The following is a 22,041-nucleotide window of genomic DNA, read 5'->3' as shown; positions in this document are numbered from 1 at the left end:
CAATCACATCTACGTCGACATTCTTCGACGGATTTAGGCTCAAGATTTTCACTATCTTGCATGAGGTTAAGTGCAACATTATATGCAAAAACATTATCAATCGTGATTTTAGATCGATCTAAATTTGTCTCATCACCGAAAGAATTTATTGAAAGTTCTTCATTCACTTGAGTCTCGGGTTCACTGATTTCTTCAGGAATATCAGGATTACTCAAATCTTGACCTTCTTTAGGAGGTTTTATTGTAGTATCATCTTTATTATTTCTCACGCTTCTCTTTCTAGGATTTTAATCCTTTGAACCCAACGGTCTACCACGCTTTTGGCGTGTTTGGGATTCAGAAGCTATGATACTTGTAGATGGTCCTTTTGGGACATCAATCTGGATAGGTACATTCACTGCAGGGATATGTGACTTAGTTATCCGTTTCAAATCAGTAAATGCATTTGGCATTTGATTTGCTATTTTTTGCAAGTGGATGATCTTCTGGACCTCTTGTTCACATGTGCGGGTAGATGGATCAAAATGTGATAGTGATGAAACTTTCCACGCAATTTCTTTTTCTTTTTCGGGTTCCTTTTTCTCTCCCCCTAATGACGGGAAAATTATTTCATCAAACCGACAATCTGCAAATCGAGCAGTGAATAAGTCTCCAGTCAACGATTCAAGGTATCGAATTATGAAGGGTGAGTCAAACCCAACATATGTGCCTAACCTTCGTTGAGGGCCCATTTTTGTATGTTGTGGTGGTGCTACAGGCACGTATACCGCACAACCAAAAATTCTTAAATGGGCTATATTTGGTTCATGACCAAATACTAATTGCGACGGAGAGTATTTATTATAATGTGTCGGTCTGAGACGTACAAGTGCTGCTGCATGTAAGATAGCATGACCCCAAATAATAATTGACAATTTTGTTTTCATTAGTAGAGGTCTTGCTATCAATTGTAGGCGCTTTATAAATGACTCTGCAAGGCCATTTTGAGTATGAACATGAGCAACATGATGTTCAATTTTTATCCCAATTGATAAGCAATAATCATTAAATGCTTGGGATGTAAATTCTCCAGCATTATAAAGGCGAATGGCCTTAATTGGATAATCTGGGAATTGCGCTCTCAATCTTATTATTTGTGCTAACAACTTCGCAAATGCCAGGTTGCGAGATAATAATAGGCACACATGAGACCATCTAGATGATCCATCTATTATGACCATAAAATATCTAAACAATCTACTAGGTGGATGAATAGGTCCAAATATATCTCCATGTATACGCTCTAAAAAACTAGGAGATTCGATGCCAACCTTCAGGGTCGATGGTCTGGCAATTAATTTGTCTTGATAACAAGCAGCACATGAAAATTCATCATTTGTAAGAATCTTCTGGTTCTTTAACGGATGTCCAGTTGATTTTTCAAGAATTCGTCTCATCATTATTGATCCAGGATGACCTATTCGATCATGCCATAGCACAAATATATTTGGATCAGTAAACTTCTGGTTTACGATCATATGTGCTTCAATTGCACTAATTTTTGCACAATATAGGCCAGATGACAGAGTTGGTAATTTTTCCAAAATATATTTCTGGCCTGAGACACTCTTGGTTATATCAAGATATTCAATATTCATTTCATTTAGTGTCTCAACATGATATCCATTTCTGCGGATATCTTTAAAACTTAATAAGTTTCTTGGAGATTTAGAAGAAAATAATACATCTTCTATAACAATTTTTGTCCCCTTAGGCAGAATTATATTAGCTCTTCCAGAGCCTTCTATGATTTTTGAATTACCAGATATTATATTAACATTAGCTTTTCTTCTAAGCAAATTGAAAAAATATTTCTCGTCTTTAAATATAGCATGAGTTGTTCCACTATCAATTACACAAATATCCTCGTGATTTATCATTGATCCAAACAAGATTTGAGGCATTTCCATATTTTCTTCAATAAGAAATAAAATACATATTAACACATGGTATATTACACAAATTTTATTTATTTACATTGACTAAGAAAATACAAACATCATATTTAATATAGATAAAAAGAAATATATTTACATGTTATTAGTCTTATCAATATTCATATTTTCGTCTGGAAAATTAAAGAAATCAGCTACATCCAAATGCATGGACTCAATATTATCTTCAGAGATAAAATTCGTCTCTAGATTATTTTCTGCCCTTTTTAGAGATGCCTGATATAGTTGAACAAGGCGCTTTGATGACCGGCAAATCCGCGACCAGTGCCCCACACCTCCACATCTATGACATATTATTTCTGAATTATTCTTTGGTAAAGCTTCTGGCTTTTTACCCTATCTTTTATATTGCTGGTTATTTCTCGGTGTCAGTCGAGCATCATGATTAAAATTTCTTCTTTGACCACGACTACGATTGGGGCCATGACCTCTTTCTCGTTGGTTATAATTTGTCTGATTCACTTCAGGGAGGGGCAAAGAACCAACGGGGGCCGACTATCATGATTTTTCATTAATAGTTCATTGTGGCGTTCAGCAATCAGAAGGTGAGAAAGTAATTCAGAATATTTTTTAAATTCTTTTTCGCGATATTGCTGCCGCAGGAGCATATTCGCGGGTGGAAATGTGGAGTATGTTTTTTCGAGTTTATGCTGCTCAATGATCTCTTCTCCGCATAAATTTAACTGAGCTATAATTCTAAATAAGTCAGAATTATATTCAGTTAAATTTTTGAAGTCCATTAGTCTCAGATTTAACCAGTCATGACGTGCTTGTGGAAGCATGACCAACTTCAAGTGGTCATCTTTCTTTTAAATTTTTCCACAATTTAAGGGGGTCTTTTAATGTAAGATATTGTAATTTTAGCCCCTCGTCAAGATGACGACGGGGAAATATCATGGCTTTAGCACGGTCTTGATTGGATATCATATTGTCATCTTTAATGGTGTCCGCCAGACCCATTGACTCTAAATGAATTTCGGCATCAAGTGTCTATGATGAGTAGCCTTTTCCAGAGATATCAAAAGTAGTAAATTCAATTTTTGAAATATTGGATATTTTATGAAAATAAATTTAAATAAAACTCTTACCACTTTTGTTACCTTGAAAAATTAGCCGGAGCCTCGTGCTGATAACGTGTTATAAAATTTAAACAAATGAACAATTTGAGAAAGAGTAAATAAGGGAACAGGAGGAAGAACAGAATAAAAGGAAAAATAGGTGTGTTTATTTCTTCTCCGTGTATGGCTATTTATAGCCTGAATGAATAGATGAGATAAGGATGAAGGAGTAAATTTTCTTATAGTGGGTCCCATAATGTGGACAGCCACTACTCCTAACACCAAAGATTATTTAGAAAAAAGGACTAGTTTTTTTATAAATAAAAGAAAAAACATTACTGGAACAAAATGTGGAGCCTCAATCTTAATAATCAATGATAATAACATATCCATTTAGAAAAGAGATCTTACGTTTAATATTATTCATTGTTCTTGGGTTTGCATTTCCATGAACATTGAACAGTTGCTAGTGACAATAAATTACAAAATGACCAAATCATGATGAAGAAGAAGACCACAATTACTAGTAGTACTATTATCATTGTTGTTGTGTTGATGATTATCTTCATTGCTGCTTGTTGTGCCATTGATATTAAATTCGTTGTGGTTATCTCTATTATTATTATTGAAAATTTGGTACTACTTTTTTTCAAAAGTGTTCTTGTTATTATGCATCCAAACTCTAAGCACCCCTTTTCCAACTCCAATTTCATGACAAAATTCATCAACAGCAACTTCATCACATTTCTCCAATTTCCAACCTAATTTCTCAGAAAACGAATGCATTTTTTCTTTCTGTTCTTGAGTAAATTATTGGGCTATGGCCATGTTCCACCCAAAGGCTCATGGCCTAATCTTATTTGTAAAAGGATTGGAATAATTCTCCTATTTTGGTTTCCAATTCTATTTGGAAAAATATTGGAATTATAATCCTATTTATAGAGTGGTACTTTTTCCTAGAAACACATCCTCCTAGTAACTTTTTATAATTATGGAGAACAAGATGCATGAAAAGTAGCATTATGCTACGCTACCAGATCTAACATGACACGTTCTGTAGTATGAGATGTCACTACGTTAACACGTTCATGTAGTAGCATCTCATCCTGCACAAAAAAAGTACCCATCATACAAGGGTATTTTCATGTAGTAGCATCATAAGATGCTCTTTTATATGTATAGTTTTGAAGGCTAAGGACTCAAACAGGTTATTGTGGTAAAAACAACATACAAACACCCGGTTCCTATGATCTTGAAGCATCTTAGCATGAATGTAGAAGCATGAATAGCCTAGCTCAGTAATCTTCTTGGCAAGAAGTTCCACACGATTTACAGAGTAGCAAAAAATAATTGATTGGTTAATTTGAAGCTGCACCGAAAAAACAAATAGAAATAGGTTAGCATGTGCACGTTGGGCTAATTTTAACACCTACATTCCATAGTAAACTAGGACTACCTTTGAGGAGTGTTTAGACAGTGAATCTTCTGTCTTTCTTCAACGAAAGCATAAAATTGTGTTACACCCTTGAGCGTAAGTTCATCCATGAGGTTGATAACATATGGCTTGCGCAAATATCTCTCTTTAAAGTCCTTGACAGTGACAGGGAATGTTGCAGAAAACATCAAAATCTGGCGCGATTTGCAGCTACGAAATGGATCAGCTGCTCAATGGAAGGTTGGAATTCTGGTGAAAGAAGCTTATCAGCCTGAAGGACAAAAGTGAACACAGTTGGAATTTACAATTATGTATGTTGTTTTGCCAGGAAGGAATAAAAAGAGGGTGAGAAGGGCCAGCAGAAAACAATTTATCCAATTCCAATGAACTCATGTAAGGTAGCCATGGTAAATTTTGTTCTCAACATGCCAGAAACATAAATCAAGACTTTGTAGATTGTAAGTCAGAATCATAAGTAAACTAGCCCAAAGAGGTGATAGTTTCTCAACATCAAAAATAAAACTGAGAGCATCAGAGTTCTTGAATTGATTAAAACTTCACCTCTATTGCACATAAAGTGTACTCTATAGATAATAAGCTTATCAAAGAATTTAAGCATTTTGTCATTGCTTTAGTATTCAAAACATGTCTTTAGGAGACAGTCGGGCATTAATACTCTGATTTATTTACTCAAGAAAGGATTACCTCATCCATGATAAACATGGAGCAATCTTTCAAAATGCACACACCCTTTTATGCAAGGTCAAGAATTCTTCCAGGAGTTCCAACAAGTAAATGAACTGGCTGATACAGTCTCATTATGTCGTCCTGTAAGCTAGTCCCCCCAGTGGTAACCATGACTTGAATTTTTAGGTGCTTCCCGAGTTCTTTACAAACTTGAGATGTTTGGAGGGCCAATTCTCGAGTTGGGACAAGAATAACAGCTGCATATGTAGGAACCAAACAACAGTCAGAAATGAAACTAAAACAGAGTAAACTATAATTGCACAACTAGGGTAATTACTACACATTTTTCTCTTAATTTGCAGGGATGCTAACTCTATGTTAGGACCAATTATAAGCTCAATTACAGCACACTGTATAAAAAATAGCTTGCATTTAACCAAAACAAAAGCAAGATATTCACAGCACGTTACTTCATGTGTAGCAAAGAAATGTACCAACATAGACTATATGTGACGGGAAAAGGCCAGCAACACATGTTTCTAAGCTAAAACTTGCTATGGCAGGTCAGCATTGAGACAATATGATCTAGTAATTACACTTGTTAAATCTGAGTGACATGCTTGCGTTATTAATGAGGCCATCCAATGTGCAGCTGACAATCTGAAAATGGATCTACAATAACTTAACTCTAAATGAGTCAGCAAAATGACGGAAGGCCTGAACTTGGATCACCAGTAAATAAGCCAGCCCAAGCTTGCGCTCACAACTGTTGAGCGTCAAAGCAAAATTGAACTCAACTAGATTAAACTCAGGTCAATTTCATAATGTATATGAATGTGTTTACAAGAGGTTTTTTCCTGCTTCCTGGGAACACGTAATTTACAAGCATGGACTTGGATTTAAGTTCAAAATATTGTGATATGGAAAAGAAAAATTCTTTCGATATGGGAATTCAAATTCAGAATATTTATTTGCAAGAACCAAAAGTTTCAGAAGTTATTACTATATTACTTGATACTTTTTACAAGTAAAACTAATCTTCCACAATTGTAAATTGCCAATGCAATTAACACCATAGAACTGATTCAAAGAGATTTTTGGTTCAGGACTTTAGGTGATAAGAAAATATGCAGACATGAAAACCATTACATTGCAATTCCCATTAAAAAGGAAAAATGGGATTCCACTTGAGGCATGCTTATGCCCTAAACCACAGTTCAAGCCAGGTTGTGGCTTTGCCTCGCTTAAGTAGCACTTATTGTAGGCACTAAGATGCAAAGGTTTGCATCTCAGTTCCGTTGTCCCCATCTTCAAGAGAGAAATAATAGACAATACATATAGTTCGTAAACTAATATAAATTGTTAGAAAGTGTTATGAATGTATTTTTAGTACTTAGGATGAGAATTAAAAAATTTAGCATAAGAAACTAGCTCCAACTAATATAGTACATCTTTTCATCTAAATCAGAAATTTAAGGCGGTTTCTACCCTTGATAGATATGAATTTTTCGTTTAACAATATTTGTTTCAATTCTTTTGTCCAACTAGTTATTGTTTGTGTTTGTAGTTATTTTTTGTTGCATTACATATATATTTCATTTTCGCCTAGTGTGTTGCTTACTCTTCTTTTTGGTTATCAAAAAACATATTTATTTTTCTTCATGCGCACTTTTCTTTGCTAAAGCCTACATTTTATTTCTGCTTTGCACTTAAAACCCCTACAGACTTTGGCTTTTTTCTGAGCTTTTGATTACTCTTACTTGAGGGGCCTAAATGATTTCAGGCCTAACTCAACTCCTTTAGTAAAGGATCCGTACACCAGATTATGCCAAAGCTTTACTTGCTACTCAATCCATGCTTCAACTTGAACTGGTATGCAAAGCTTAGTTCACTTGCAGCTCTACAAGCACTAGAGAGGTGCGTATAACTACTATAAAATGCATAGATAAGAACCTTGAATCACATTCTTGTCTTGATCAATTTTCTCTAAAGCAGGAATGCAGAAGGAAGCAGTCTTCCCAGTTCCATTTTTGGCTCTAGCCAAAATGTCACTTCCAGTTAGAGCAATTGGAATGCTCTCCTCCTGGATTGGAGATGGTCTCTCAAATCCCTTTTCATAAATTCCCATAAGCAGTTAGCGCTTAAGAAAGTAGTCTTCAAACTCATTTCCCTTAGTTGCTGTCACGTCCTGCAAGAAAATGTAGCAGCGAAAAAATCAATTTTGTAAGTAGCCGTGAAGACAATCAGTAATGCAGAACAACCAGAAATAACCTCATAAACAACAAACATAATTACAGAACTTCTCCTAGATCCAGAAAAGAAAAGAAAAACAGTCAGGGAGTAAACAAACCACATCCAGGAAGACGGACTGATAACTCAACACTCAGTGAACAAAATATCATACCTAAGATATTGTGCTCAGCCTAGAATACAATCAAATGAATAACCTCATACTCTCTAGCATTTGTATGAATAATTCATAAGGATCTTGTGCTCAGCCTAGAATACAATCATGACTTGTAAGTACCAGAGATTCCTAGAAGTGAAGGCTGTTAAATCATGTAGATGATTAGTAATGTAGACTTACAATGCTACTGCTACATATCATATGAATATCTTCACTTTCTAGCACTTGTGGGAGTAATAGACATCTTTCAGCAGCTCTACATAAGCAATTTGTTTTTGTATTTCCAGTTAATTGTCAAATGATCTCGTTCTCCTAATGGATTAAATTAGTCCCAAGAGCCCTTTAGAGGTCCTCAAGTGCACAACTAAAGAGTTAGATCAATAATATCATGGGTTAGGAAGGCCAAAAAGGGAAAAATGACAGACATAAGCTGAACTGCCTAACTTAGGGAAAATCTCAGCAAGAGAAACATCAGCCCCTTTGTCCCAAAAGATAGCCTACTTTCTTCGTTGGTCCATCACAATGGTGATCACTTGCAAACTTTTTTTTTTTACATGCAAGCATTCTATGACAAAATTTCATGGCTCAAGTCTCAAGCTAATAGTTTATGAGATGCTAGAAGGCCACCTCATTTCTTATGGCATGTAACTAATGATTCAAGTCTCCAGCAGCAATTGAGTAATGAAACTGCCTATGAAAGATGTGAAACCATTGTGTTGAATGAGAATGAGACAGGTAGATAAAAATTACATTGGGAAGAAACAGAAAAAACATGGTCGACAAACATGCTGTCATAAAGAGAATACAATGTATTGAACTACGTGGACAGAGAGCAATTTCCAATTTACCTCTGTTCTGTATCGAGTATCAGGTAGTGGTATCTTCAACCTAGCCTTCCATTCTTGTGAACTGAACAAAGGGGAAAAGAGAAGAAAAGGACTTGATTTATCATTAATCCCACTACGGCTTAGGAAATGTTAGACAGAATAAATGAAATAATTCAAACTCATGATACAAGAAACTCAAAAGCATCCTAATTCTATCAATCAAATGAAAGTTTTGAGAGAAAAATAATCCTCCCTTGAACTGATCTTGGACCGAACCACAATTTATGTTGGTACATGGAGAGTCATGTATGTACACATGATATTGAGGTCACAAGCTTTGATCCAAAGCAGATCAGCTTTGACTCGAACGAACTGTCTCGCAAGCCCCCCATCAGTAACCTAGGAGAAACCGATCACGGCCTCTTGAAATTTTCCTACTAATTTATAATCTTCTTTTATCAATCCATCAACAAATTCCTGATATTACAGCCCTACATGATGACTCACACTAGTCTAGGTAAGAAGGTGATTTATAAAAACAAGTTAGCTCGCTTTAAGACCATGACCAGCACCCACCAAAACAACAATTCAACCAATATCTCTAACTTGACAAATTTCCTCAATTACCACTTATGTACAAACAAGAGCTCTCTAATTCAGTGGAAAGTACCAATCATGCTATAAAGTAATCAACAAAATGGCTGATGTCTGGATTTGAAGCAGAACTCTAGTTCAGCTATAACTTTAAAATCTTCCAACAAATTCCACATTCTATGCGTGATACAACAACCAAAACTAGCCTTAATCCTAAACTAGTTAGGGGAGGCTATGTGAATCCTCTATCCATTCACTCTAATCGGGCTCATTTCATTACAATACTCTAATTTGAATTTTAAGACAGATTAGGGTTCTCCGATACTATAAATTCTCTAAATCTCACACTTATTCCTAGATTCTATGCATAATAAGTGAGAATGAAGGGGGCAAAGAAACCCTACCTCTGGTCAACGGCTTCGGACTGTACAGTCTTTTCAACTTCGTCAACGGTGGAATCGGCAGATGGCAACTGGCTTCTTCTAAGCCACTGCTGTGTTTGCTGGTTCTGAAATTGTTGCTGCTGCTGCTGATAGGGCGTAGGACCTCTCTGCATATACTGCTGAGGATTTCTATGTTGAAAGTTTGGGTTAGTATTTGGGTGCATACTCCCGCCGTCGACGCCGCCGCCACCACGGCCGCCCATCCCTGGCGGTTGAAATCTTGGTCTCTGATTCATCACCAACTAAGTATCTCCAAGAAACTAAAGAATTATCCAATTGTTATGTACAAAAATGCCGCAAACTTTGTATCTCGGCGAGAATGTACGATCTCCGGCAACCGACAGAGATACTGCTGAGAGAGAGAATTACAACGAAAATTCCGCCTAAAAATCGATATAGAAGAAAATGGGAAAAAATTATCAAGAGGAGGAAGGCGTCTAGGGCGCGGAGAGAAATTTGTTAATATTACAGAGCAGTCAATGTATTTATAGCTTTTTATGAAATGGGGCATTTGGCAAAAGCGAACACACACCATTTACTAAAATAGGACTATCAACTGCTCTACGTCCACTTTTATTGTTATGCATATTAAAAATATTTATTTTAATTTAAATAATTTTTAAAAAAATTATTTTTTAAAATTTTATTCTTAATATTAATTATTTTAAAATTGAGATACACATATATAGATAAAAATTAAATACTCCCTCCATTTCATGTTAAGTGAACTTGTGAGGCAAAGTTCAAACATTTATCTTGAATTTTGAACAACTCAATTATTTTGAACAATGAAAAATTCCTCAAAAATTCACTTAATATGAAATGGGGAGAGTAATTAATAAAAAATATATTAGTCAAACAACACTTGTAATTAATTTTTTCTTAATGGTTGTGCCGAACCTTATTATGACAACTAAAAAAGGATGAAAGTATCAATTTGAATTTAGTGGAGGGTTTATTATTCGTAAATCCCTCCGTCCCATATTAATTGTCCATAATAAAGACATTTTTTTGTTCTTCGGGATGACTCAATTGGTTTGGAGGTTGTTCATCCACATGGATGACCTAGGATCGATCCCTGTCAATGTCTTCTGAGTCGAGCTTGTAGGACAAGGCTTGCATAGTTCGGTTTACATCCATGTGTGGTTTGCAGGTAATTGGCTAAGTGGGAAGTTTACCAGTGTTGTAGCAGCTGTGCGTTATCCTGGATTTTTTCAAAAAAAAAAGGACATCTTTACTAATTTACCTGTGTTATGTATGGATGTATCTATCCAAGTGGAGTCCACCCATTTGGATAGTTGAGCAAGTTAGGCAACAAATTGACACTTCTTCATGGTGGGCAAGTTAGGCAACAAATTGACACTTATTCATGACTATAAAATGTGCATATTCTATGCAAATGAAGATGTGAAAAAAGATGCAGAAATACGAACATATACTTTCTCCTATTTTTCTTAATCTATTTTGTTCTAATTTTCTCCTTCTGAATTATTAATCTAGTCTATTTTACAACAACCTGATAATTTTTTTAAAACTTTACAAATATATTTACACTTTCAAGAAAAACTAATTAATTGTAAGGATAAAATGAGAAAAAAATCAATTAATTCTATCTCATTTTTTATAGTAACAAATAATCTGGAACAACTATTTATAATTGTGCACAATTAATATGAGACGGAGAGAATAATGTTGTTATAAAAAATATTTATTTTACTGTAGAGTTCATTATTCATTGGCGACTTTGAATAAAATACTATAGGAGCTACTCCTCGTCTCAAAATATATATTGTTTTAAAATAAGTGTTTTTAACAGTTCAATTAAAAAATTGTACTAATTGTTTTCAATACTCATATATTAAAGAATTACGACTTTTTTCTAAAAATTGTTCACTCAAAAAACATCTAATAAATGAGAATGACTTAGTAAATCAATACCTATTTTTTTTTAATGAACATGAAGTAAGACTTATTTTTGGACGGTGTGAGTATATTTTGCAATGGTTTATATTCCAAGAATACTACAGTAGTACTTGTTATTGATGTAGGTATACATAAAGAATTGAAGAAGGTAGGCATTGGTGTTGCAGCTTTACATAACTTGAGAGTTGAGACCACTTGTGAAGATGTTTGGAAGTTCATGACATATCTTGATGATGTAACATTGTACATATCTTGTGGAAATGATTGAACTTGCATCATCCATGGAGAAAAAATCTTAATATTATATTAGCGCTGAGAACATGTACTAGATTGCATCTCGACTATTCCATCGTATACCTGTTGTCTCCCACCAGCAGCACATGTAGTGGATAACTTACATCATCCATATGTTTTAGTTGTGAAGGAAAAAAACATCTGTGTGTCATCAGATTGCTCTTAGTCAATATTTTCAATCTCAAAGAAGAATATAAAAGGAAAATATATAAGAAGAAAATGGACATACATATTATGCTGCTAACCAACTTTACATCTGTAATCCATATACATGTTACAATTTACAAGCACAAAATCATCCAAGGCGCAAATCACCATTACCTACAATATCTCAGGAGTGCCAGAAAAAATTCTTCCAAACCAAAATCAAGTACTACTGTCCAAGCTAGCACAAGGTACTTAACTCATGAGCTAGTTTCACCATCTTCCATTTTCTGCAACAACTTTACTTTCCACATCAACTTTGGTGAGTGATGCTAGTTTCTCTCTCAAACTTTCAACCTTTTTCTTCACAGGGGTGACCCTGAGGGCAGCAGCAATACCCTCCCTTATCTCAGTTTCCAGCTCTTTTACCTTTTCTGAGTTGGAGTCCTTCAAAATCTCCGCCTTCAGCTCTTCAATCTTCTCGCTAAGACCTGATCTAGACACTGCTCTTTGAATCTCATCCTTAATCTCCTCGTTTACTTTAGCCACCTCCTCTTCCAATTCCGGAGGAGCAGCAACATTTGTCCTTTTGCTCATGCCGACTATTTCCAGGTTGGCTGACCTTAGAACATCCTCCAGCTCTTTCTTAGCTTTTTCTACTTCCTCTGCAAGATTTGTATCCAAAGAATCCCCATTTCTTAGCTTTTCTGAAGCTGTCTTTAAACGGTCTATCTTGTCTTTGACAGTTGTTGGAATTTTCTGATTAACTTCAGCTTTTATTTTTTCACTTTTATTCTTCAGCTCAATGAGCCTGCCAGCCATATTCACGGTGTGAAGCTTTTGCTTTAAACCAAGATACGCCCCAGGTTGTGACAACTTCTGCTTAAATTCTTGCATAATCTTATCGGCTTTCTCCTGCAAAGACTTGTTAAGTGGTTGATCCGGAATAGGAGCTCCTTGCAACTCTAATTTAAGAGATTCAATCTTGTTCTCCAAGCCCATAGCTATGAATGCTTTAGTCATCTCAGAGTCTAGATCTTCTTGTAGCTTCTCAAGGACTTGGATAGTAACAGGATCAGATGGTCCCTTAGCTTCTAGAATCTTCTTCCTAAGATTTGCAAGCTCTGATTCCAAATCAGCAGGCGGTGAGTTAGCCTCAGATGGCTTCATGTTGTGCTTCCTTTCAGGTTCAACCTGAATGCCCTCTTGGAAACCTCCAATAGAGCGAAATTTCAGCATCCGTTGGTGAAGCAATTGTTCAGAATTCATCCTTCCAAGTTCCTGTATCGAGAAGCAATAGTGAAAACATGTCAAATACAGAATATACAGAAATGTTGGAATTTGGTATATCAATCAACTAAGCTCAATCCTAACCTAGTGTAATGGCCTAAAATGTTAAAGTTTGTCATCAGATAGAGTTAGCAAACAAACATTGAATCAATACATTGTAAACATATCCCATCTCGTCCCAACAAAGTGGAATTCTAACACCCAACTCCAGTCCATCTGGGATACAATGTGGAAAGGCCTTTGGTAATTCGCTGATATTTCCATATAAGTCAATACATTTACTCTTTTTTTTCTAAGCAAAGAATTAGCCTTTGGTTTGTTTCCATAGACAGAAGGTATTACCACCATGGCATTGAGAATAGCATGTTTAATCTGCTGAGATGCCCAGAAAGGATCAGCATGGGCACCACCGAGTGGTTCCTGCAAGAGATGAAAACAAAGCCAGCATTTATAGTAACGGCCCTTCACCATGGATTCTAAATCTTTTCCTCTCTAAAACCAAATTAAGTATAAAGGTGAAAAGTATATAAATAGATGGTAAGAGTTTTTACAGGAATAATTCCATCCGCTATCCGGAGCCTGTAATGTTCCTGAGCTGTGATCCTCAATTTCTCAGCTGCCTATTCAATCAGAATTTTAGTAATAATAAACCATTTTTTTCACAAACTTGAACAACTATTTCTCATATACCTTTGGAGCTGCTTGTGAAGATTTCCATAATATTGCAGCACAAGCTTCAGGACTGGTCAAAGAAGCATAGACTTTGTAAAGATACAGACAAGACCAAGATATGCAAGGAAACAATGCAAGAAGTGTAAAAGAAACAACTACAAAATCTATGCCTCAACACATGTACAACGTGTCCACGTTTTTAAGCTAACACAACATGTTTTTGGTTGATATAGTAAGCTGAGAGTTTGTATCTTGCTTATATTTCTGCAGGCACAAAAAAAAATTCTGAACTTGAACTTTTCTTATTCTTCAAATTGCCACATGTCGGATAAGTAGCAAAATAAATTTATGGAAGAAGTAAAAATGAATCAAACTTACCTAGCAACATAAAATGCTGAGTTTTCCAACATTAACAACTTGTTTGCACATCCAATGGCAAGAGCGCCGCCTGAACCACCTTCACCAGTTACAACCGTTATGATTGGAACTTTCAGCCCAAACATTGCCCTTAAATTATAGGCTATTGCCTCACCCTACAAGAAAATATTGGAGGTGATTATAGATTCTACATGACCAAACATAATCTAACAGCACAATATTTGAAAGTCAAGGTAAAGACTCACACCTGACCTAGCTCTTCAGATCTTAAATCAGCAAAAGCACCTGGAGTGTCTACAAATGTAACAATAGGGAAGCCATGATGATCAGCATATTTCATCATTCTCAAAGCCTTTCTGTAGCTGCAAGGTAAAGACTTAGTAGTTATCAATACATCTTTTTACTGAACCAACTTTGAGGTATCAAATTAAACAACTTTCCCCTTTAACCAACTGAACGCTGCATAGACTCTCCAAAACCCTGATAACCTGAGCAATAAAATTAAATTGGAAATATGTCGAAAGGCTAACGAGCAACAACTTCAGCCTAACTTGTTGCTAGATTAATGAACAAAGTACTTCAATTTAACCTGTTATTTCCCACAGAACAGATTACTTGGAATGCCTAATGATAGTAATTAGTAATAATGCTATGAAGGAGAATTCTTGAAGCATACCCATGAGGGGTTGGCATTGCAAAGTTCCGCATGATGTTTTCTTTTGTATTTCTACCTTTCTGATGACCAATGAAGAGGTAACTTCTACCTTCAATGCTCCCAATGCCAGTCACCATGGCTGGATCATCATAGCCAGCACGATCTCCATGGAGCTCTACCCACTTCATGCATAACATAGGAGTAAGATTCCTCAAGTTGTAAGAAAAGCTGCTAATAACAATAATGAAAAGAAAAAAATCACAAGGTATACCTTCTCTGTCATATTTAGTAAATGATCTAGAACAGTTGGTCTATTAGGGTGTCGAGCAATTTGGAGCCGTTGGATGGGTGTCAAATGAGTGTACAAATCCTTCAGGGCCTGAAAGTATGGCATTTGTATCAAACAGAAAAGTGTTGGTCAAATAATCATATTTGCACAGGTATCACCATGATAAGCTAATGTCCTTTGCATAATGAACAATACTACATGCTACTTTGTAACAAAACAAGTAGACAGATTCTCATAAGTTAGTAATACTAGGAAAACAAAGTTCAATAACGTGTTTCCCTATTTAAGATCAGATTAGTTCAAAACTAACGTAAATTTTGATATACATATACAACCTATAGTAAGATCAGGTCAATGTACCTGCTGATACTTGGCTTCCAAAGCATAAATCTGATCAGTGAAATCTAATCCAGTGTCTTCGGCCATTCTACGTACCTGAACAAGAAATGAGTTAAATAAATCATTAGTTCTCTGATTCTGGTAACTACTAGCAGTAACACGAGATTCTACTTTTCTATTGCCTTAATCATGAAGTAACCACATTGCACCAAATACTTAGTTTATTTCAGCAATACATTGTCATGGCATATAAGATAGGTGTGGATCAATTTCATTATGAAATGTAATTGTTCCTAACCAAGCATCATTTGTAAGCAACTCACCTCAATAAGCTGCTTCTCTAAATTAACCAATGGCTTCTCAAAGGCAAGTGTGACTGGTTTCGGTTTCTCATCAAGAGGCTTAAAGTAGGAAAGATACTTTAAGGGTGTCTTAGTGTCTGGTTCAATATCACCAGGCCACGGGTAATCATGCTTCTTCCACTTTTTTATTGCAGCACCAATGCGGAACTTCTTCCTCGTCCTCACTTTGGGATTTCCCAAATCCTTCAAATTCAGGCCATACAACCTTTTGGTAAGAAACTCACTCCCAAGAGACAAGTGTGGCACAAATTCAGAACTCAGGTCCTCTGCATTTCTTCCTTTTCCACAATTCACAACTGCTAGAGATAAGGCGGCCATCTACTCTTTGAATGTGCCAAACTGCAAAATCGACTTAAATGCCTTACAAATCAAATATCTACAATAGCCACACAGAGAAACAAAATTAACAATGAACCTGCAAAAAGGAAAAATTAACATCAATTACTCATTCCAATATGCTTGATAGTAGGAGTCAGGGGCGGAGCTAGCTTGAAGAAGGCGGTTCAATTGAATCCCCACTGTGCAAACAGGTCAAAAGCTAGTTTTTTCGATGATATATAAGCTGCTGAGACTTGAGAGGGATGGAAAAAATTGCAGAAAAGCGAATTCCCTTGACATAATGGAAAGTTCTAGTAAGGTCACAAAGGGAGGTCAAAGTTTGCTTTAGGTCATAGGTTCAAATCCTAGGATATTTTTCAATCCTCTTGTATAAATGTCTGGCTCCGCCAATAATAAGAGTTGTACTTAGGAAGGCATTTACTGAGGTAATAATAAATAATCAAAACGAGTTTTATCAACAACAACATAGCTCCATAAGTGGGTCTGGGAGGGCAGAGTGTACGCACTTGCCTTGTGAGCTAGAGAGCTGTTTCAAAAAGTGTTTTATCATTAAGAAGTAATCATTTGAGTTCCATCAATCACCCAATTTCCAACCATTTCAAGAACAAGACTTAAAACTTGACTGAGACAAAGATTTCATCTTTATACTTAGACATCACAAATAAATAACAAACCTGAAGAGCTCACATACATAAGCAACAAAAGTCAATACAGAGCTCAATTCTTGGTTAATAGTAAGAATTCTAAGCATATCAAAGGCCAATTTTACAACTGGATAGACGCATTCAAAAATGCATTACAGGACTCAAAAAAAAGATTTAGGCATGTAGGACAACAGTGTAATCCTAGTAATATCCTCAACTAATTATCTTACGTTTGACACTCATAAAAGGGGAAAAAGAGATTAACGTAACATCATAGCAGAAAGCACTTACCATGAATTATGGAAAAGAAAAAATTCTGGGGTTCTCCTTTCTTTATCAGTTAGTATGCCTTTGTTGTTCAATAACATGAATCAACGACTGAGATTGAGTATATACACAAACAAAAAATAATGGATACAAATAAAAGTCTTTTTTTTCTTCCTGTAGATGATATTGGATAGTATAGTAGGAATATTTGGAAAAGCCATGGAGGTCCCCGCCAAAACATGTCAAAGTCCAAAGCCTTGGACAAGTAAGTTTTGCTTGAGTCGGTGGTGGATATGGGCATTTTAGTTTTGTTTGTAAGCTGGGTGTAGTAATGTGACGTGGATATTGTACGTGCGTTTGGGTTGAGTTGTTGTTATATTTGTTGGAATTGGGCCAAATGGGAAAGGAAATTGAGGTCCATCAGATGTGTTGTAGGAGTATTATTATTGGAAAAATTACTTAATTGAATGCTTTTTAAAAATTAATTACTGATTTTATTGATATTTTTTATTTATTACAATTTATAGCAATACATAGCAATATTATGATAAATCTACACTTGTATTAAAAGTGAATTATGCATACAATGTAAATGTATTATAAGTGTTTTAAAATATATATTATGTTTGTGTAGTAAGAAACTGACATAATGTATTATAAGTCTATTAAAGTATGTGATAAATGTATTATCCATCTATAAAACTTGTATTATATATATTTTATAAATAGTTCTCTGCAATATGTATTAAAACTGTATTATAAATGTATTATAAGTGTTCAGTGAAAAAAAAATTATTGCTATAAATCGTAAATATTTTCTTAATATTATATATTTATTTAAGTTTTCCATTATTATATATGGTGTTGTAACGTTGTTGTGCAGGTGTAGTATGTTGCTTGGATTTGGATGGAATTGGTATTGTTTGCTATAGGTATTATATAGACATGGGTTGCTGGGAATGTTGTATATGGGGTTGGATTGGAAGGATCGATTGGTTATTTTTGCAAATTGCAAATTGGGGTGGGAAAAGGCTAGAATTGAAATTGAAAAGATGGCCAATGATTTTTAATTATAACCAACCAATTTAATTAGGGTATTCGGCTAAAATTTAAATAAAATGAAATAACGCTAATTAATTAACAAGCTTCTTAATTTTAACAAAGTAAAATAATTAATTTAATTTCTAAACTAATTAGCTTAATCTATTAATTAAGCCAAACTATTTAACGAAATATTTAATTAAAAACGAAATCTTCTTTTTTTAAAGATTATTTTCGAATAATTACAAAAATAATAATTAAGGGTATAACTATATAGAAATATATATATAAATATATATATATATATATATATATATATATATATATATATATATATATATTATTTTAAAATTATAAAAATGATAAAATTAATTAAGAATAGCATGAAGAATATTTTATTTTTTTATAAAAGCTAAGTATTTCAAATTGTTCGAAATTGAAGAAGCCCGATAGCTAATTTACGTTGTGAAGGATCAAAATTGGGTGTCAACAACTGGTAGAATCGCACGGTTAGCAATAAGCGGATCATAGATGAGTAAATTCAACATAATAGGCATATACATATACAGAATAAGTCAACTAATCTTAAGTTCAACCATATTCAACAATATTACAACTCAATATCTTCCACATGCTATAATTTCACACCAGAGTCCTCTCAAGGGACCTTCAAACAATCAACTTTGCGTCGGAATGTGACACCCCATTCCAAATATTTATCGGAACATGACATCCGATCCAAATATGTGTCGGAACGTGACACCCGATCTAGTTTATGTGTCAAAATGTGACACCCGGTCCAAACATACCACAATCAGAAACACATTCAGTATTTACAGCATTGTATCACCAAGAACAGGTTCATAACAAAATAGGCCAACAAGTGATCTTTTCACACATAATCTAGCATGTTTTTCTACGCATATACACATATACATATTATGAAGCAATTTAACAAGCATATGAAACACATACGGGAAATTAAATCATCACCTACCTCAAATTCAAGCTTCAACAACTTTACAATGCAAGAGTCTTCCCTTTCGAGGTTCGTTCTTCTCGTTCTTGGTCTAGAAAATAGTAATTACATATAAAGGATCAACACAATGGCATAACTATCATTAAATATAACACAATTCACATCCTAGGCCAAACCCATGATCCTAACTCCCTCTATGACTATTTTCCACCATTAGTTTCAGTTCAAATCCTTCTCGAATGATTACCAACCATAGTTTCTAAGTTCTAGGAATCAAATGATGAATTTAGGGATTATAATCCTTACCTTAAGCGTGGAAATCCGTGGAAAATTGATAAAAATCACCCTAGTTTGCCTCCTGAAGTCTTAGGAACTATTTTTATAGAAAAAGACCGTTCTGGGGTTTTCCCCGACTTAAGTCACATTTCCCCGCTCTGACGGGACCATCCTGCTCTACCGAGGCCGCTCTGGCGGGAGAAATAGAGAGCTCGGAGTTTGAGCTCCAAGCCCCCATTTCACAACATAGCCTCTTTCCAAGACGTATTAAAAATATACCCTTCACGCTAAATTCAATTCTGGGAGTTTTACTCGTCCTAATGCGATTCCGCGAAGCCGAAGATCCTCCGTATCGTCTTGGCTATCGGCTTATCCAATCAAATTAGAGATTTTATCTCCTATCATTCACATGATCAACTTAGACTTCACCTGACTCAGAATTCGTCCAAGTCTGGTCTACGACAAGTTTTTCAAATTTACTACCCGAAGTTTTCTGGCCTAAAATCCTTTCTCATTGGCATATTTCTAACGATGGGGATAGACCGTTACACTAATTTTAACCACGAATAAAAAATTTAGTTACTCCAAAATACTTTACAAATTAGGAGGATGTTTAAAAATAAATAAATAACAGATCACTCAATACCTAAATATCAATTATAATACTTTAAAATAGATATATTTTATGCATGACACTGTATTAAATTACAATATGTCTAATGTCTATAAATAAAGTATAACATAAGTAGGATATATATATATATAATTTAAAAATCCAATATTTTAAATATGAAAAAAAATAAGATATTTATAACTATACCTTGAATAACATATGAAATTTTGTATATTATAATTTCTCTACACAAATAATAATAATTTATAATAATTGATAGAGTTACTTCACCAATTCTAACCACGAATACATGAGCCATGCTGGATTAATCGTATTCTGGGCTGGAGCAATGAACCTATTTGAAGTGGCCCGTTTTCATTCTTCCAATAATTTATACGGCTTGATGAGAAGCGCTTTTCATGCAAAATCAGTCTTCTCTGGTGCCAGCTATGGAAAGGTCCGCTTCAGGATCATTTGAATAATGTGAAGATACAGACGAAGCAGCTAAAGCTACACCGGGAGCTAGTGCTTGCTATCTAAGAATTGCTCCATGGATCTCATCGAAAATGTTTGATGCTTCTTGGGGCTAATTCCCGGGAGAATGAAATTCAAAAAGTTGCGGAACTTCAATTATATTAATTAAGAAGATGTGTAAAAATAAAAAAAAATGAATAAAAATATATGTATATGTATATATTCTATATGTTTATATATATTTAGGCTCAATTCTTAATTAAATAATCAATGAATTTATATATATATATATATATATATATATATATATATATTATAATTCTTGATTTGATAAGGTGTCTAATTGTACCGCTTAATTATAGTTCTCTTGGGAATTTTATTTTTATATATATTATATATAATTCTTGATTTGATAAGGTGTCTAATTGTACCGCTTAATTAGAGTTCTCTTGGGAATTTTATTTTTATTTTGGTAAGTTAATACATAGAATACGTATAAATAATTTATTATTAATTATATTGATCCTTTATTGGTACATGAGAAAATTATAAATTTCAATAATTAGTCTCTTTTATTTATAATATTAAGTTGACTTTATTTGTTTGTACTATCTCGCATTTAAGTAGATAAAAATCAGTATATACATATATAATTCATAATTAAACAAATAATTTAATTATATTGTATTTATTACTTTAGCTATTAAAATAGAGCATTGCAATCATTTTTTTCTCCATACCTCAATATTGATATGTTCATCATTCACAAAAGCTCAAATTTTTGTAACAAAATTAACAATTCAGGACTAAAGTGTGACTACAACATTAATGTGTGGCTCTCTTGGATTGCTATCAATATTGTCGGCACTTATAACTATATAATTTTTTTTATGATTTCTAGGGTCGTTGTCTATAGTGTAAAAGTGTTTTGAGTTTGACAGTTGTTATTATAATATTTTTAAATTATATTAAAAAATTATTTAAATATGTGTTTAAATTTATTAAACGTAATAATTAATAAAATTACATATAGAGAAATATAGGCAGTGATTCACAAGTTATCAAATCGGTGTAACATAGGGACAAAAGACTATAATGTTAATGTGTGACTCTTTTGGATTATTGTTAACTAGGGTCAACACTTATCCACTATATGAATTTTATGATTTGTACAATGTGTTGATGGGTATCATGTATAAAGTGTTTTGAGTTTTGACTGTTCTTATTGAAATATTTTCAAATTATATTTAAATATGTAGTATAAATAATTAATAAAATTATTTAATTAGAGATCATAGTAATAGTAAATATAAGTAGTGATTCGCAACTTATTAAATCGGCGTAATATAAGGGCACATAACTAGAACATTGATGCGTGACTCTCTTGAATTGTTGTTAATTAGGATCGACGGTTATGAACTATATGTGTTTTTTGTTATTATATTTCTATAACGTATCGATATCTGCCATATTTAAAGTGTTTTGAATTTTAACTATCGTTATTGAAATATTATCAAAATATATTTAAAAATTATTTAAATATATAATTTCAATTTGCTTAAATATAATAATTAATAAAATACTTAATTAAATAATATATTAATAACAAATACAAGT

The 22,041-nt window shown here is 34.1% G+C and overlaps 1 protein-coding gene and 1 pseudogene across 6 annotated transcripts; both read right to left on the bottom strand.

Moving 5' to 3' along the window:
* Positions 1 to 3,968: 3,968 nt before the first annotated feature.
* On the bottom strand, positions 3,969 to 9,973 carry LOC129886581 (DEAD-box ATP-dependent RNA helicase 8-like; annotated as a pseudogene).
* A 1,453-nt stretch (positions 9,974 to 11,426) lies between these two features.
* Positions 11,427 to 17,168, bottom strand: LOC129886579 (acetyl-coenzyme A carboxylase carboxyl transferase subunit alpha, chloroplastic-like). Of its 6 annotated transcripts, none has more exons than XM_055961327.1 (12): positions 17,066 to 17,168; positions 15,753 to 16,130; positions 15,451 to 15,525; positions 15,073 to 15,180; positions 14,823 to 14,983; positions 14,394 to 14,508; positions 14,147 to 14,301; positions 13,787 to 13,838; positions 13,648 to 13,716; positions 13,406 to 13,516; positions 11,892 to 13,087; positions 11,427 to 11,803 (listed from the first exon to the last, which is right to left on the bottom strand). In XM_055961327.1, the coding sequence occupies exons 2-11, from the start codon at positions 16,107 to 16,109 to the stop codon at positions 12,080 to 12,082; spliced, it is 2,211 nt and encodes a 736-aa protein (XP_055817302.1). In that variant the 5' UTR covers positions 16,110 to 16,130; positions 17,066 to 17,168; the 3' UTR covers positions 11,427 to 11,803; positions 11,892 to 12,079. The 6 variants fall into 6 exon arrangements, with proteins under 6 accessions (XP_055817302.1, XP_055817301.1, XP_055817306.1 ...); XM_055961326.1 differs by having other exon boundaries at positions 15,753 to 16,206; positions 17,066 to 17,162; XM_055961331.1 differs by having other exon boundaries at positions 13,439 to 13,516; positions 15,753 to 16,206; positions 17,066 to 17,162.
* Positions 17,169 to 22,041: the final 4,873 nt, after the last annotated feature.

Source organism: Solanum dulcamara, chromosome 4, assembly GCF_947179165.1.
Source record: "Solanum dulcamara chromosome 4, daSolDulc1.2, whole genome shotgun sequence".
Lineage (NCBI taxonomy): Eukaryota > Viridiplantae > Streptophyta > Magnoliopsida > Solanales > Solanaceae > Solanum > Solanum dulcamara.
Note: the sequence above shows the minus strand (reverse complement) of the source record. Positions and strands in the feature narration are given on the sequence as shown.

What these genes read in the sequence shown, in the direction of transcription:
- LOC129886579 (XM_055961327.1), bottom strand. Translation starts at nt 16,109, where the DNA reads ATGGCCGCCTTATCTCTAGCAGTTGTGAATTGTGGAAAAGGAAGAAAT. An exon ending in GATCTGAAGAGCTAGGTCAG is followed by an intron (nt 14,302 to 14,393) that starts GTGTGAGTCTTT and finishes ATTTTCTTGTAG; the next exon opens with GGTGAGGCAATAGCCTATAA. An exon ending in TCAGCATTTTATGTTGCTAG is followed by an intron (nt 13,839 to 14,146) that starts GTAAGTTTGATT and finishes TTCTTTGACCAG; the next exon opens with TCCTGAAGCTTGTGCTGCAA.